This window comes from Eucalyptus grandis, chromosome 1 (assembly GCF_016545825.1).
Source record: "Eucalyptus grandis isolate ANBG69807.140 chromosome 1, ASM1654582v1, whole genome shotgun sequence".
Taxonomy (NCBI): domain Eukaryota; kingdom Viridiplantae; phylum Streptophyta; class Magnoliopsida; order Myrtales; family Myrtaceae; genus Eucalyptus; species Eucalyptus grandis.
Window position 1 is genome coordinate 9,485,411 of NC_052612.1, and position 14,241 is coordinate 9,499,651.

The 14,241-nt window shown below is 39.9% G+C and overlaps 2 protein-coding genes across 2 annotated transcripts; one reads left to right on the top strand and one right to left on the bottom strand.

Moving 5' to 3' along the window:
- Positions 1–2,798: 2,798 nt before the first annotated feature.
- LOC104437022 (transcription termination factor MTERF4, chloroplastic) lies at positions 2,799–9,746 on the bottom strand. Its single transcript, XM_010049884.3, is given in 4 exon segments — positions 2,799–3,176; positions 4,211–5,092; positions 5,095–5,866; positions 9,729–9,746. Coding segments are annotated over 3 exon segments (1,602 nt in total). The 3' UTR covers positions 2,799–3,176; positions 4,211–4,280.
- Positions 9,747–11,016: 1,270 nt separating this feature from the next.
- On the top strand, positions 11,017–13,259 carry LOC104455583 (protein NRT1/ PTR FAMILY 5.2). Its single transcript, XM_010070354.2, is given in 5 exon segments — positions 11,017–11,149; positions 11,438–11,655; positions 11,734–12,222; positions 12,224–12,306; positions 12,389–13,259. Coding segments are annotated over 5 exon segments (1,794 nt in total).
- Positions 13,260–14,241: the final 982 nt, after the last annotated feature.

A 14,241-nucleotide genomic window follows, 5' to 3' on the forward strand; every position in this document is an offset into this window, starting at 1 on the left:
TTAAATAAATAGATAAATAAATAGTTAAATAGATAAAATAATCTCCGTTTTTCTATTCGGGCGCTGAGGACCCGATTCGGACCGTTACGTTCGAACCGGGTCCCATCCCATCCCGTGCAGCCTTCGAAAAGCATCTCGATGGCCAAAAAGATATTCTAATGACGGCGGATGCGCTGTCCAGTGGCCCCGCCCCGGTTTAAACGAATCAAGGACCGCGCTCGCCGTCCTGTGATCGTCGGGTCGGAGCGATGGGCTGGCGAGAGCACCCGGGTTCGGAAGTTCCGATTCAAGAATCTAGCAACAATTAATAGTGTCACGCCCCAATTCACAAGAAAAATGGCATGACACGGCCATCCTTTCACCAAATGATGCAGTCTCAACATAATCAAAATTCAATCTGATATCAACATATATATATAACAAAAATGGCATTTGGTTACAATATCAAAGTATTTCTACAATCCACCGAACCAAAACATATACCTTCTACAAAGATTAGCTTATAAACTTATTAACTATGCGCAAGTCATACCAAAAAGTTTCTACCACAAAAGTCCTCCCCGAACAAACGCTCACGCCTACTCGTGACTCGTTGAAAAACCTGAAAAACAAGTATAAGAGAGGAATGAACTACCACGACTCAGTGAGTAACACATTTTTTATGCACATTTAAAACACAATCATAACTCATTTTATCATAATATATATCATAACTCAAATACTGAAGATAGCAATGGACCAGTCCATTAGTCAATCTCATAAAACATGTATCAATGGTCTATTCAATTGATCAATCTCATCAAACCATACATCAATAGTCCATTCCATTGATTAAACTCAAATTACATGTCAATGGTCCACTCCATTGACCTATTTCATGCTCAAATATCTAGCCATAGTCACGTATAACGTCCATGACATGACGATCAAGATTCCCCTTAGCAAGGTCTCCACCTATTATTAGCCGATAGCTCGACTCACAAGAATATCCTAGACTAATATGCGTATACTCACACACCGCTCGGGGTTCACAGGGACATTGAGCACCAACACCAATCACAATATCCAGTAATCCAACATCAGAATGAAAATCATATCACAACTCAAAATTTAATATATAATCATCAACGCATTCTTCAAAATGTCTTAGGATTCTTTCATAAAGAATTTCACAAATCAATTTCAAACAACCATTTAAATTGAATTCGAAATATAACTCCTTTCAAACAACAAAAATGGCAATAATAGCTCAATCATGTTTTATACAATAAAATATGCTTTTTATCAACTCATAGAATATATAATCCACCATGTTTCTCAAAACATGAGTTTAAAATACATAAAAGAAATAGTCTCACTCACCTCAGAAAAACTAAAAATCAATTACGACGCATACCGAACCACGCACTCGAATCCCTAACAATTAATGGAAAAATAATATCAAAAGGCCGAGTAAAAAAAAAAAATTCTTATAACGACATGTCGATAAAACGACACCTATGCGCCACGAAAGCTCGCATTTAGCGGAACTATGATGCATGGACTGTATTGTTTTGTGTGAGATTTTTTTGGTATGGTGTTTTTAATGAGATATCTACCTTTAGGTCTCATCTATAATGTATCAAGTTTTCATAATTTATTAATACCATTTACTATGAGAGTGAGTGAAAGTCCTTCTTGACTGAAAATCTCTCATTTAGTATTCTTGAGAAAACCATGTTGTTGTCTTGAACGACAATTCTCTCTTGTAAAAATTTGGATAATGTAAATATGGTAAATTTATCATACATAAACCTTGACTTTTCCGCTAGGCCCAGCCCATGCGCCAACTTTGTCACGCCATAACTTCCTCCACAAAATTTCATTTCAAGCCGTCTTATAGTCTTTAGAAAGCTCTCTTAACGTACAACAACAATTTCAACTCAGCCATCCCAAAACAGTACTGAAAACAACAACAAAACAGGCTCGAATCTACTGTTCACTACCGTTCTAGATTGCATCCCCAACTTTAAAATTTCGTTCCAGACCAACCGCAAGCTCAAATCACGATCCATAAGATGTTATAGCTTCACAATATCAAAGTACCATTTATACAAAGATATACAGCTCAACGACTCAAAAATCGGGCTTCGCCACACAAATATCCAATAAATTTGAATTTTGAGCCCTAACTAGGGCGATTGCTTCAAGTAGGTGATTAAAGGCTTCGAGTTCTTACCAGCGTTGTTGAGTCGGCTTGATGAGGCATCCAGATCACGAGCGCGCCAAATTTTTCCCTTTTTCTTCTTTCTCTCCTCTCCCCTGTTTCTCCCTTCCCCTGTTTTTCGTTTCTGCTGAAGGCCTCCTTCTCTCCTCTCTTTAAAACAGCATAAGGTTCCACAGTTCTCCCTCAGCTTCCTTTTTTTGACTTTTCAACCCTCCCTATTTTTTTTTAGCCCATATATTACAAATAGAGTCATCTTGGGTATTGCTTGAGAATAGTACAGAGACTAATAACCCCTATTGCGCCTGCAAATGTGATTATGTGAGGAGTCGGAACGGACTGTAAGGAGGCGGCGACTAGGCTTTTTGTTTAAGATGAACACGTTACCGACGGAGGAGCTTCAGCACGTTCGGAGCTGCCCAGTGCCGGGCAGGACAGATACCGATTCTATGTCGGAATGGGTCGACAGTAGGAGTCGAGTTCAATCATCACATGTGATGACGGACAACTTCCATAGGCCGCGAGCAACCAAAGTACAAGAATAGTTACAATTATTGACGGAAAATCAGCAGATTACATCTGCACAAAACCGCCCTGAAGAACCAGTGTCTATATTCAGATACGTTGTGTACATGTAAAAGAGCCAATAGTTAGCTCCTCAAAACGACATTCAGCACCCAGACTATGGAAAAATTGAGCAATACATGAATGATGAATGTTACTAAATGACCTTTAAAATCAAGCCAAGGGCCTCTTAAGCAGTAGTACATTCAAAGCAGCTGTCAATTTCAAAATATGCACAGTTACAATGCTCGTCTCTATGACGACCAACATAGGCTGGAAGAGAATCTTGTGCACACTGTCTTTTGATCTGTGGTGTCCATTCCCGCTGCCGCAATTTCTTCACTTGTAATAGCGAAACTAAAGATGACAACATGGAGCGAGTAGCCATATCTTGCTTGAATAGGTCCAACTGGAAAAGCAGACAATAGTATAGTCCTTGGTCAGTAAGCATATGAAATGCAAAAACCTTTATGGTGACATTTTTTAATCAGGAAGCAGTAAATGAAGACAACACAGAGCATGAAGTGGAATAGAATCAGTAAATCATCGCCACATTTTTCCCACTTTCCAGATGTTCAACTACTGCAAGACCGTATAAAGGGCATCTGTCGTATCTCAAAGAGCTGGACAGTGCACAATACTTATTAGAGGCATCCTCAGTTTACAGTTCCTTTTACTTTAACTAAGTTCATAACGTGAAAGAGCTACGGCATGGAAGGCATGCATGAGTTCACCGCATTTTAGCTATTGGAGAACCATCAAACACCATTTTCATTTTGACCTTTTACCAGAAAATGAACTGAAGTACCAGCTACATATGCCCTCTCTCCTACCTACATGCAAGAATCAAGACAGGCAATTTTTACCACAGGCATTAAAAATGTGAAGGTCACTAAATCTATATGGAATCCTGTCGTCATATAATTCATGCCCCCAAATCTGACGTCAGATTTCATAAAACCAGCTCCATATGGACCTCTTTCTTCAACATATACATATTCAAGTTCCACACACACATAAAGATAGCATGTTTTTCTAAAGAGTATGCTTTGAGGCTAAAAAACAACTGACAAAGAAAAGCTTCAATCTCCCAGCCAACAGAGGGCCTATATAACAGACAATAAAAGTTTGCCTGAAAGGTCAACCCGAGATCAGACAACATACATACAACTTTAAAACTGGTCTTTTTAAAGGTAGCTACGCATATATTTGTTTTACGGCTATTTGAGTTTGATGTCCAGGAAGGATGACATCAGCAATATGTTGCTTGTCATTGTTATCAGGCAGACCGGAGAGAAATTGTTGTTACTGAATTTTTCCTAGGTGACCAAAATGACATGAATGTAACTAGCAAAGGAAGATCAGAAATTGGTCCTGACATATCCGCATTTTCTACAGACTAAGCTCTAAGCACAGCATTCATCAAGCTTTTGAATGATTTACCTCAGAAGAGTTAAGGAGGAGAAGATCTCCAGCTTTTTCCTGCAGATAACCACCTAAATTTAACATTGTATCAGACAAACTCCTCATCATCCTCATCATCATAGTCAGACTCTGATTCATCATCATCACTCCTATGTTTCATAAATGTATTCATATCGAACGATGGCAATGCATCCATTTCTTCCAGATCGATACTGTCATAATCCATCCTTTCCTTGAACTTCTCATCGGAACAGTTGAGAAGCCAGGCAAGAGAACATTTTAAACCCTTCTTAGCAATCCTTCTGTGCCGTGGTTTTACAGTGGATTCGAGACTATAAGTGAAAAACGATGGGAAAGTGACCAAGTCCTCCAAAGGCCTTTCCATTTCTTTTCTAAAGTAATCAAAACTGAGCTTCATTATATCTATATTCAAGGCTAGCAGTTGAGGACACCCAACAACCATATCCTTAACTTGTTGCAACGAAAATCCACAATCTTTGAGAAAGTCCACATGCTTCACGACAGCAGTACTGCTGAGGCTGACAACCTGCGGCATCCTCTCAACAACTCTGCCGAATTCTTCATCACTCAGCTCAGTAATCGAACTAATCAAAGACCGCTGATTCAGAAGCTTAGGCTTCAAATCAGTCCCTATAATCTCAGGATACTGCACCACAACCGAGGGAACCAATGTCCTCCGGACATGAAATTCTAACAGCAACTCCACATTGGGAATCACCGTGTCATCTAAACCGAACCCAAGTACGTGAGGACTCTTCTCTATCAATCTAGCCACAGCTAATCTCGGAACGCCCAAGTATTCAAGATACTCAACAAAGGGCTTTATCACTCGGCCCACTCGCATCCCCAAAATCTCCGGATATCTAGTCAAAACTCCCCAATCTCTCTCCTACCAATCCCAATCCCGATCAAGTAAGCAACCGAAGTACTCATGGTCCCCTCAAGCTTAAACCCCAGAACTTCCGGGTACTTCTCAAGGACGCGAGGAACGTCGTTCGGCTTAATGTCCATACCTTGAAGGTACTTGACCACCGGAGCGAGGTCGACCACGACGCTCGCGTGGAGAACCTGGGGATACCTCCTCAGGAACTCAACCAACGTCGACCTCCGGACGCCTAGCTTGCCGAGGTAATCGAGCACCGGAATCATGTTCTTCTTGACGCTGCAACCGAGGACGAGAGGGTAGTTATTGATGTCCTCGATCGTGAGCCCCAGATTGTGGAGAAAATCGACCCGCTCCTTTATGACCTCGACCGTGACGGGAAGCTCCAGCCCGTCGAGCTCGTCGGGGACGATCCCGACCCCGCGGAGGAACTCGTAAACCCTAGCGCGGTTCTCCAGCCGCGCGCTCTTCATCTCCGCCAGGCTGGGGCGGCTGTACAGGGAGGAGGAGGAGGAGGAGGAGGAGGAGCCCCTATCCCGGCGGCCGAGCCGGACCCTGGTCGGGCCGTCCGGCGCGGCGGGCGAATCCCGCTCCGAGACGGAGGTCCGGGGCCGCGAGATCTGCCAGACGCGGCGGTCGCGGCGGCCCCGGAGCGGGAGGCTCGACCGCCATGGGAGGGCGGCGGGAGGTCCTGGCGGACGAGGAGGAAGGCGGCGGGCTTCGCGGCGGCGGAGCAGCAGCTCCTGGAGAGCATCGTCTGGAGGGGCGGGCTTCCGAAATGAGTGCGAGAATTAGCAGCGAGCCATGGGAGAAAAAATTCGGTTCTTGAAAATCCTTCAATCGGAGGTTGCAGACAGAGAGAGATGGTGAGAAAGGGGATGATTCGGGGACTCCGAGGAAGTGATAAGGGCGGGCTTTGTGGGGGAAGTGAACCAGTGAGGTGGGTAGTGAGCCGACTGTTCTAAGTCGAGATGTTTGTTCACCCCTTCCGAAGAGAGTTATTCCCTAATCCATATAGCGGGGGCCTGTTATCAGCCCATGTCGACCCGACACGAGACAATTCATGATTGCTCCTGTATTCTTCACTCGTCAAAATTTGTGATTGAATCGGGTCGGAAATGATCCGATCGGAGTAGACACATGTTATCCATTTTGATCAATTTGAACACCTCACTCAGCTCATATTGTTAAAATACTTCAATATTTAATCCATTTTAGAAAAAATCCATGCCTACACTAAAGTGAAAGCACGAAGTAAGTGAATGAGGAGGATAAGAGAGAATTGAAAAGACGGTGTCATAAAAGTAGAAAAAATTGTCCAAATAGTATAAACATATTGCATTTTTGTCTGTCTAATCCTAAACCATCTAATTTTGTTAATTAAATCCTAAACTTTTTTATTTTGCTAATTGGATCAATCCAGCCAATTTTAGTTGGAAATCACTAACATAAACACCAGCTATTTTGTGTAGCATAGCCAAAGCTGGTACTGATGTAGATAGATTTTAATGGTATTTTAATTTTTTTTCTTTCTTTTTTTCTTTTCCTTCTTTTCTTCTTTTTCTTTTCCTTTTCCTTTTCTCTCCTTTATTGTTTTTTGTTTTTCCTTTTCCTTCATCCCCTTTACCCTTCATTGGCCCTCAAGCAAGTGCCTCCCTTCCTATCCTCGAGCAAGGGTCTCCTAGGCCTAAGCTAGAGAGGGCAGCCTTGCCTCATTGGCTTGGCAAGGCCACCCTCACCCGATCTTACAAAAGGTTTCTCTCACTCGCCCAAATAAGAACGACTCTCGCTCTCATTTGTTCTAGTGAGGACTACCCTCCCTCACCCTCTCCTCGCCCTCGCCTCACCCAAGGCCGATGAAGATTGTCAATCATCAACAAGGCCTAGTAAAGGGAAAAGAAAGGGAAAAAGAAAAAATTAAATAAACAATTTAAAAACTATTAAAATAATATTAAAAATTGTCTATGTTAATGTTTGTTGTGTCATGTATGACGGCGACGTCTATGTCGGCGATGTCCAGTCAAAACTAACCAAATTAACTCGCTTGGCAAAATATGAAAAGGTTTAAAGCCCAATTAACAAAATATGAAAATATTTATGACTCAATTGGCAAAATTGATATGTTTAAAATTAAATTGGCAAACATATACTAGATTTAAGACTTTATAGATATTTTTTTCCCATGGGTTGGGTCTAAGTAAACCGTAATCCTATTTTTAATCCATTTATGACCCATTTACTTAATATAAGTAACTCATATAATAACTTAGTCCATCATATATGAGCCTACTTAGTCCATCATAGATGAGCCTATAACCCATTTTGACAAGTTTACTTTATTCTCAAACATGTGATAGCCTGTGCACCGTCGATCCCTTCTACTAAGATTGCCACATAGACGGTAATCTTGTAAACTTAATTCTATTCTCTTTGATCCTCTCGCTATGAATACCGCATCGCTTCATGTCTTCTGAGGGAACTTACTTGGACTCCTAAACTTTTGGCTTGATATTCCTCGCCTGCTGCCTGCCCCCCCGAGTACACTAGATCTGTTCGCTTTTCCTCTCACGCCCTCTATACTTCATCTCCCTTACATATACTTTCAGCGTCGATAGATATGTGGTTATATAACTTTCTCCAAAAGCCTCAGTATCTTGGTCCTGATAACCCTTGTTATCTAATTAGTAACTTTTCAAATAGACGGAATTAGGCTTAGTACCTAATATTATCCTCAAGACTGTAAAGTTAAAAAGAAAAGTATTATTCTTTTTTTTTTTATATGAAGATGATTTTGCAAGTATAAAACACATCATTTCACACTCGTTTTTTTTTTTAAAGAACTTATTTCATACCATTTTTAGTGGTTAAATAATGATATAACATGTCAACTATTATTTATATTTAAAAAAATTTGGTTATAAGATATCATTTTCACCAATAAATTCAATATTCTTTTGATTTGTTCATAGTGTACCATGCCGGTTTTAAATTATACTGTAAGAGGCCTGGGCTTTTTTAAAGTACTTTTAAGAAAAACAATAATATATACAACTATTTCCTGTACAGTATAATTGTCTTCCTAACACAAGTAACAAGTAAGAATTATGACACAACACAATCTCTTTACAGCTCCCTCGGTGGCAGTGGGCCAGTGGCTATTGCATTACAGACCTCATGATTTTTCTTTGTGCGGTAAGCCCCTGTATCATTTCTCCCATTCACTTAGCACCGTTAGATTGTTAGTTACAAGCAAAATTAATAAAATTATTATAACTAAAGATATTTTATTATTTATGTAATGATAACATTAACTATAATTATTTCCAGATAATCACATATTATACCAATAAGGAAAAAATATTAAATAATAATTAAATAGTTGATGTAATTATAATTATGGTATCATAACAATAGATAATTATTGTTGCAATAAAACATGATATAATAATTAGAATAAAATCAGTTGCTTACTAGGTACGATTATCTAAATTGTCATAATTAAATTTTATATTAACCATGGTTATCTGAATTGTTAATTACATGTATTGATTCTCAAATTTATCACATACTTATTATTTTCAATCATATGAAATATGCTACAAATAATATACATATTATATAACCACATATAATATGATTAAATTTAAACAAAAAATTAAATATTATATATTAGATATAATTTCTTGATATTCTTTTGGGATATTACACTCATGAATGGCTATTAAAGTGAAAATTACTATAGTATTATTTTCAAATAAATATAATCATTCATCATGCGCCAAATTCTTAAACTATAATTAAATATGCGATATAATAAATTATATATCAATATGGAGCATTAAACTCATGGATCACGATTGACTTTTAATAAATTAACTGTCATGTTCCATCTCAGGTGTGTTTTGAGAATTTTGATGCCATTCCCACTTTATCACCTGTGTGTTTCATGAAACAAACAGTGAAATAAGCATTGCATTACTTAAATCAAAGAATGGTATAAATATAACAGCTCTATTACATTAAAGCGTAATAACCATTACATGACAGCCTCACTTTATTATTGTAGTCAAATAAACTATGAGGTTCCATTTGTTTCACATAAAAAGGAATAATTTGAATAACATTTTCTTAAAAATGATCGCTTGTATCACTTAAAATATATAACCAATAAGAATGCTTTTATTATGAATAATATTTTATCTCTAAATTTTTTCGTGAACGATGAAATTATTTTTTATTTAATTATTTTTATAAGTAATATAAGCGATTATTTTTAGGAAAATACTTTCCAAATCATTTATTTTATGCAAAACAATCAAAACCTTAGCATTTTTTGTCATGGGAAGGAGTGGAATGGACCAAGGAATGGCCATTCCAGCCCTTTTTGATACAAACCCAACATAGTTTTGGGATCCAACCCTAGAATAGCAAATCCTCTGTGGGTCTATCGTGGCCTTCCTGATTGAGCTTTTTTTAATTTTTTTACAACTCCCATCTTGCGTGCTACTTGCGCTCACTTGCTCACCAATACGTAAACATGGAAGCTTGCTAACCAAATGGTATTCTAGAGATGGTCCATGCAGCTCTACCACGCGACTCATGAACCTGCACATTGATTGCATCGATGTATACCTTGCTCATAGCACTCATTTTCAGGTTTGGTTTACCGCTCACAATCAGATCTTAAGAAATAGTAACACCGAGCCGGCTTGGAGATTACTAATAAGAAGAAGAAAAGGACATTGTGATCTAGAAAAGTTTCATCTTTTTATAGGTTTAAATATGCTTTTCACATGATGTTTACATGAATCTCATCTTGTGATTCATTGATGTGATACTGACTAATATCGACCTAGATTGAAGATTATTGACAAGAAGGAGAAGAGGACATTTTGATCTAGAAATGTTTATAGAAATAAACTTGCTTTTCATATGTATATAAATCTCATCTTGTGATTTGTTGATGTGATGCTGGCTACTATTGACCTAGGTTGGAGATTACTAATAAGAGAAAAGGACATTGTGATTTAGAAACGTTTCATTTTTTTTAGGATTAAACCTGTTTTTCATATGATGTTTATGTGAACCCCATCTTGTGATTCGTGGATGTGATGCTTATTATGTCCGTGGCATGAATTGCCAATAGTTGACCCAATTTGGGTTATCTTTTTTAAATTAGGCAGGTTCATGTCTCGAGTTAATGTACCGAACATCAATTTCGTCATTTAGAAAGGACTCTTTCAAATTTAGGGAAACTGCAAAAGCTTGATTCAACTCCAGCACCAACATTGAATCTTTCTTCCCGCAAAAACGACGATGGAAACGATAAAGTCTCTTTATTAGAAGACAGAGGCATAATCATCTCATAATAATGTATCACTCACTAGAGACACTCAGAACTTCCATTAGTTTTCCCCCTAAAAGGTCGTTTTCCACTTATTAAATCAAGGGTTAGAAGCTTAAAAAAATTTGCCTAGTCTTTGTTGCCAATTGCTATCATCTTCCATGACGTCAGAGCAATTGACTAACACTAAGGTTCAGTCAATTATTTGTACCTGGATTGGCCAGATGCACCTAAATGATTATTACCCAAAGAGAGAGATAAAAAGAAATCTACTCACCTTGCGAGAAAAAGAATCTTCATTTAATAACGCTGCAAAATATCATCCATTCAATCTTGAGTCACAACTTAAAAATCAATTTAGTATCATTCGCTGTCACTCACGCCTGAAAATGACTACAAAGTAAAAGCCAATTAAGAGTTAAGAGCTAGGATTTCTTAAAGATAATTATGAAAGTGAAAGAGCAATAAATTAATCGACCATGATTAACCACCCTTATAAAGGACATAACGAGTTGAATAAACACAATTTACAAAGGAAACTATTGTTGCTCTTCCTTTCTTTCCCTTCAAAACAAGATGGCGAGAAAGGTTGAAGAGAAAGGAAGTGCACATAGAGATGATTACACACAAGATGGCACTATGGACCTCAAAGGGAGACCCATCCTGAGATCCAAGAGAGGTCGATGGAAGGCTTGTTGCTTCATCATTGGTACGGGAAAAGCCGGTGGCGCAGCCAATTTATAGCTAAGTAGTTCATTCTGAAAAAAGTGCCATTTCATCTAGTTACTAGATCATAGTCTTTGCCCCCCCCCCCCTCCAAAAAAGAAAAGAAAAGAAAAAACTTTCATATATATCAATTTGCGTCATACTCGAATTTTGCTTCTGTGATTCATGCTCTCTAGTACTCAAACGTACATAGTTTCATAACTGGGAGGGGAAAAGAGAATGGAATATATGATTTGATCAACGTTGATTCACTCTGACGTTACTTACATAGGATATGAGGCATTTGAGAGAATGGCGTACTATGGGATTGCAACAAACCTAGTGACCTACTTGACGAAGAAGCTCCATGAAGGAACTGTGACATCTTCGAACAACGTCACGAACTGGGGCGGCACGGTTTGGATGACGCCCATCCTTGGCGCTTACATTGCTGATGCTTATCTTGGACGTTACTGGACTTTCATTTTCGGATCCGTCATTTATCTCATGGTATTGCACATGTATTTGCATTCATTTACGTGGTTACGTATACAAATTCGGTCTCTAACGCGATTAACAAATGCATAGGGCATGTCCCTCCTAACGCTGGCGGTGTCGGTGCCATCGCTGAGGCCTCCATCGTGCGACCCAGCGATCAAAGAAGAGGAATGTGACAAACGTGCCTCGGCCCTCCAGATTGGAATCTTCTACTTGGCCCTCTACATAATAGCGGCTGGGACGGGCGGGACCAAGCCCAACATCTCGACCATGGGCGCCGACCAGTTTGACGACTTCGAGCCCAAGGAGAGGGCCCAAAAGCTCTCGTTCTTCAACTGGTGGATGTTAGGCATCGTCTTCGGGACACTATTCGCAACCACAGTCTTGATCTATATACAAGATAACGTCGGTTGGGCATTAGGGTATGGCCTTCCCACGCTAGGGCTTGCATTGTCAGTCCTGGTCTTCTTGGTGGGCACTCCATTTTATAGGCACAAAGCGCCCTCAGGAAGCCCGTTGACAACGATGGCTCAGGTGTTGGTGGCGTCGATCAGGAAGCGGAAGTTGCCTGTTCCGGAGTGATCCGAAGGAGCTTTATGAATTGAGCCACGAACAATACGCGGAGTTGAAGAAATTCCCGATCGATCACTCTATTTCTTTGAGGTTCACACTTCCCTAATTCTACGGTTTATAATTAGATAGTTTTTTCGAAATAAATCATGACAGTTTCATGTCACGTGTGTAGATTTCTTGACAAAGCCGCGGTGAAGATTAATTCAAGCTCGCCGTGGATGCTATGTCCCGTGACCCGAGTAGAGGAAACCAAGCAGATGGTCAAAATGCTCCCAATCCTAGCGCTGACGTTCATCCCAAGCATGATATTTACCCAGGTGCTAACGCTCTTCGTCAAGCAGGGCGAAACCCTGAACCTACACATGGGCCCGCACTTCCGGATCCCTCCGGCCTGCCTCACCGCGTTTGTCACGATCTTCATGATCATAGGCATCCCCATCTACGACCGGTTCTTGGTCCCTGCTGTCAGGCGCTATACCAAGAACCCTAGAGGCATCACATTGCTGCAGAGAATGGGGATAGGCATCGTCTTCCACGTGATCACAATGGTCGCCGCTTGTCTCGCCGAGAAGTGGAGGCTGACCGTCGCCAGAGAGAACGGTATTTACGGTCAGTCCCAAACAGTCCCTCTCACCATCTTCATCCTCCTGCCACAGTACGCTCTCATGGGAGTGGCCGAAACCTTTGTTGAAGTGGCGAAGCTCGAGTTCTTCTACGACCAAGCGCCAGAGGGCATGAAAAGTCTAGGAGCATCTTACTACACTAGTAGTTTAGGTATCGGGAACTTCCTAAGTAGTATTATTCTCCAGGTGGTCTCACGAATTACCGAGGAACACGGCCACAAGAGTTGGGTCTTGGACAACCTTAACATCTCCCACCTCGACTACTACTATGCACTCTTGGCGGTCCTCACGTTTCTCAATTTTCTCGTGTTCCTTGTTGTGGCCAAGCTGTTCGTCTACAATGAAGAAGTCACCTTGGATAAAGAGATGGAAGCTTTGCTTGCTAATTCAGCTGATCAGGAGGCCGTGTCTGTCGGATGAAGACATAAAATACTGTATACGCATATAATGGTTTGTAAGCTCGATATAGAGTAAGCTTTATTACATATAGTTGAGAGAAACTTTATTTTCTTGTGATTAACAGTTCGTCAAAAATTTAGTCGCGCAGAACTCATAATGACCGAAATTCCTGGTAGTTTTTTTCTCACGAGATTGCACACTTCTCCTGTGAGGGGCAGTATGAAACTTTGGGCAAACAGCAAAAATACAGGGAATTCCATAGAAACACTTTAAATAATGAAAATTGAGGTTTATGGAGGACTAAAAGATGAATCAAGCTAACTATGGATACCTTATGGGAAGAAAAAGAGGCTATGGAAAATAGTATACTATTTTATCACAGAGGGAACAGTGACTTCAGCTCTTTTAAAGGCCAAGAGCAGCGCACGGGAAAGAGAAAAGAGATGGAAAGAAAAGAAAGAAAGAGGAAAAAAAAAAAAGGGGTTTCGTACGTACTTGTCAGTAGAGCCTCACCAAGCCAGAGTTATTTCAATTCCCAACACTGAATAAGAGTGCGTTTGGTAACATTTTTGTTTAAAAATTGTTTTTAGAACGAGAAATAGAAAAAAAAAGTATTTATGCTTGAACAATTTTTGAACAAAAAACACGTTTAGTAAATGCTTCTAGAAATATAAAAAGAATAGAAACACGTTTGGTAAATTTGTATAATTTTTTTATTTCTTTTAATTTTTTAATATTTTTATTTTATTTTTTCTATTTTCTTTCTTATTTTTATTTTTTTCTTATTTCTTATTTCTTTTTTCTTTTTTCTTATTTCTTTTTCCTTTTTCTTCTTTTGGCCGGTCACACAGCCTCGGCCATGGCCGGCGACCGGCCGACGAGGGTCGACGACCTCGCCCGGCCGACGACGAGGCTCACCGGCCACCGGGCGAGCTCGGCCTCGGCGAATCTGGGCGAGATCGAGCTCGCCCAGCCCCTCGAGGTCGGCCTCGCCTTGGTTGGG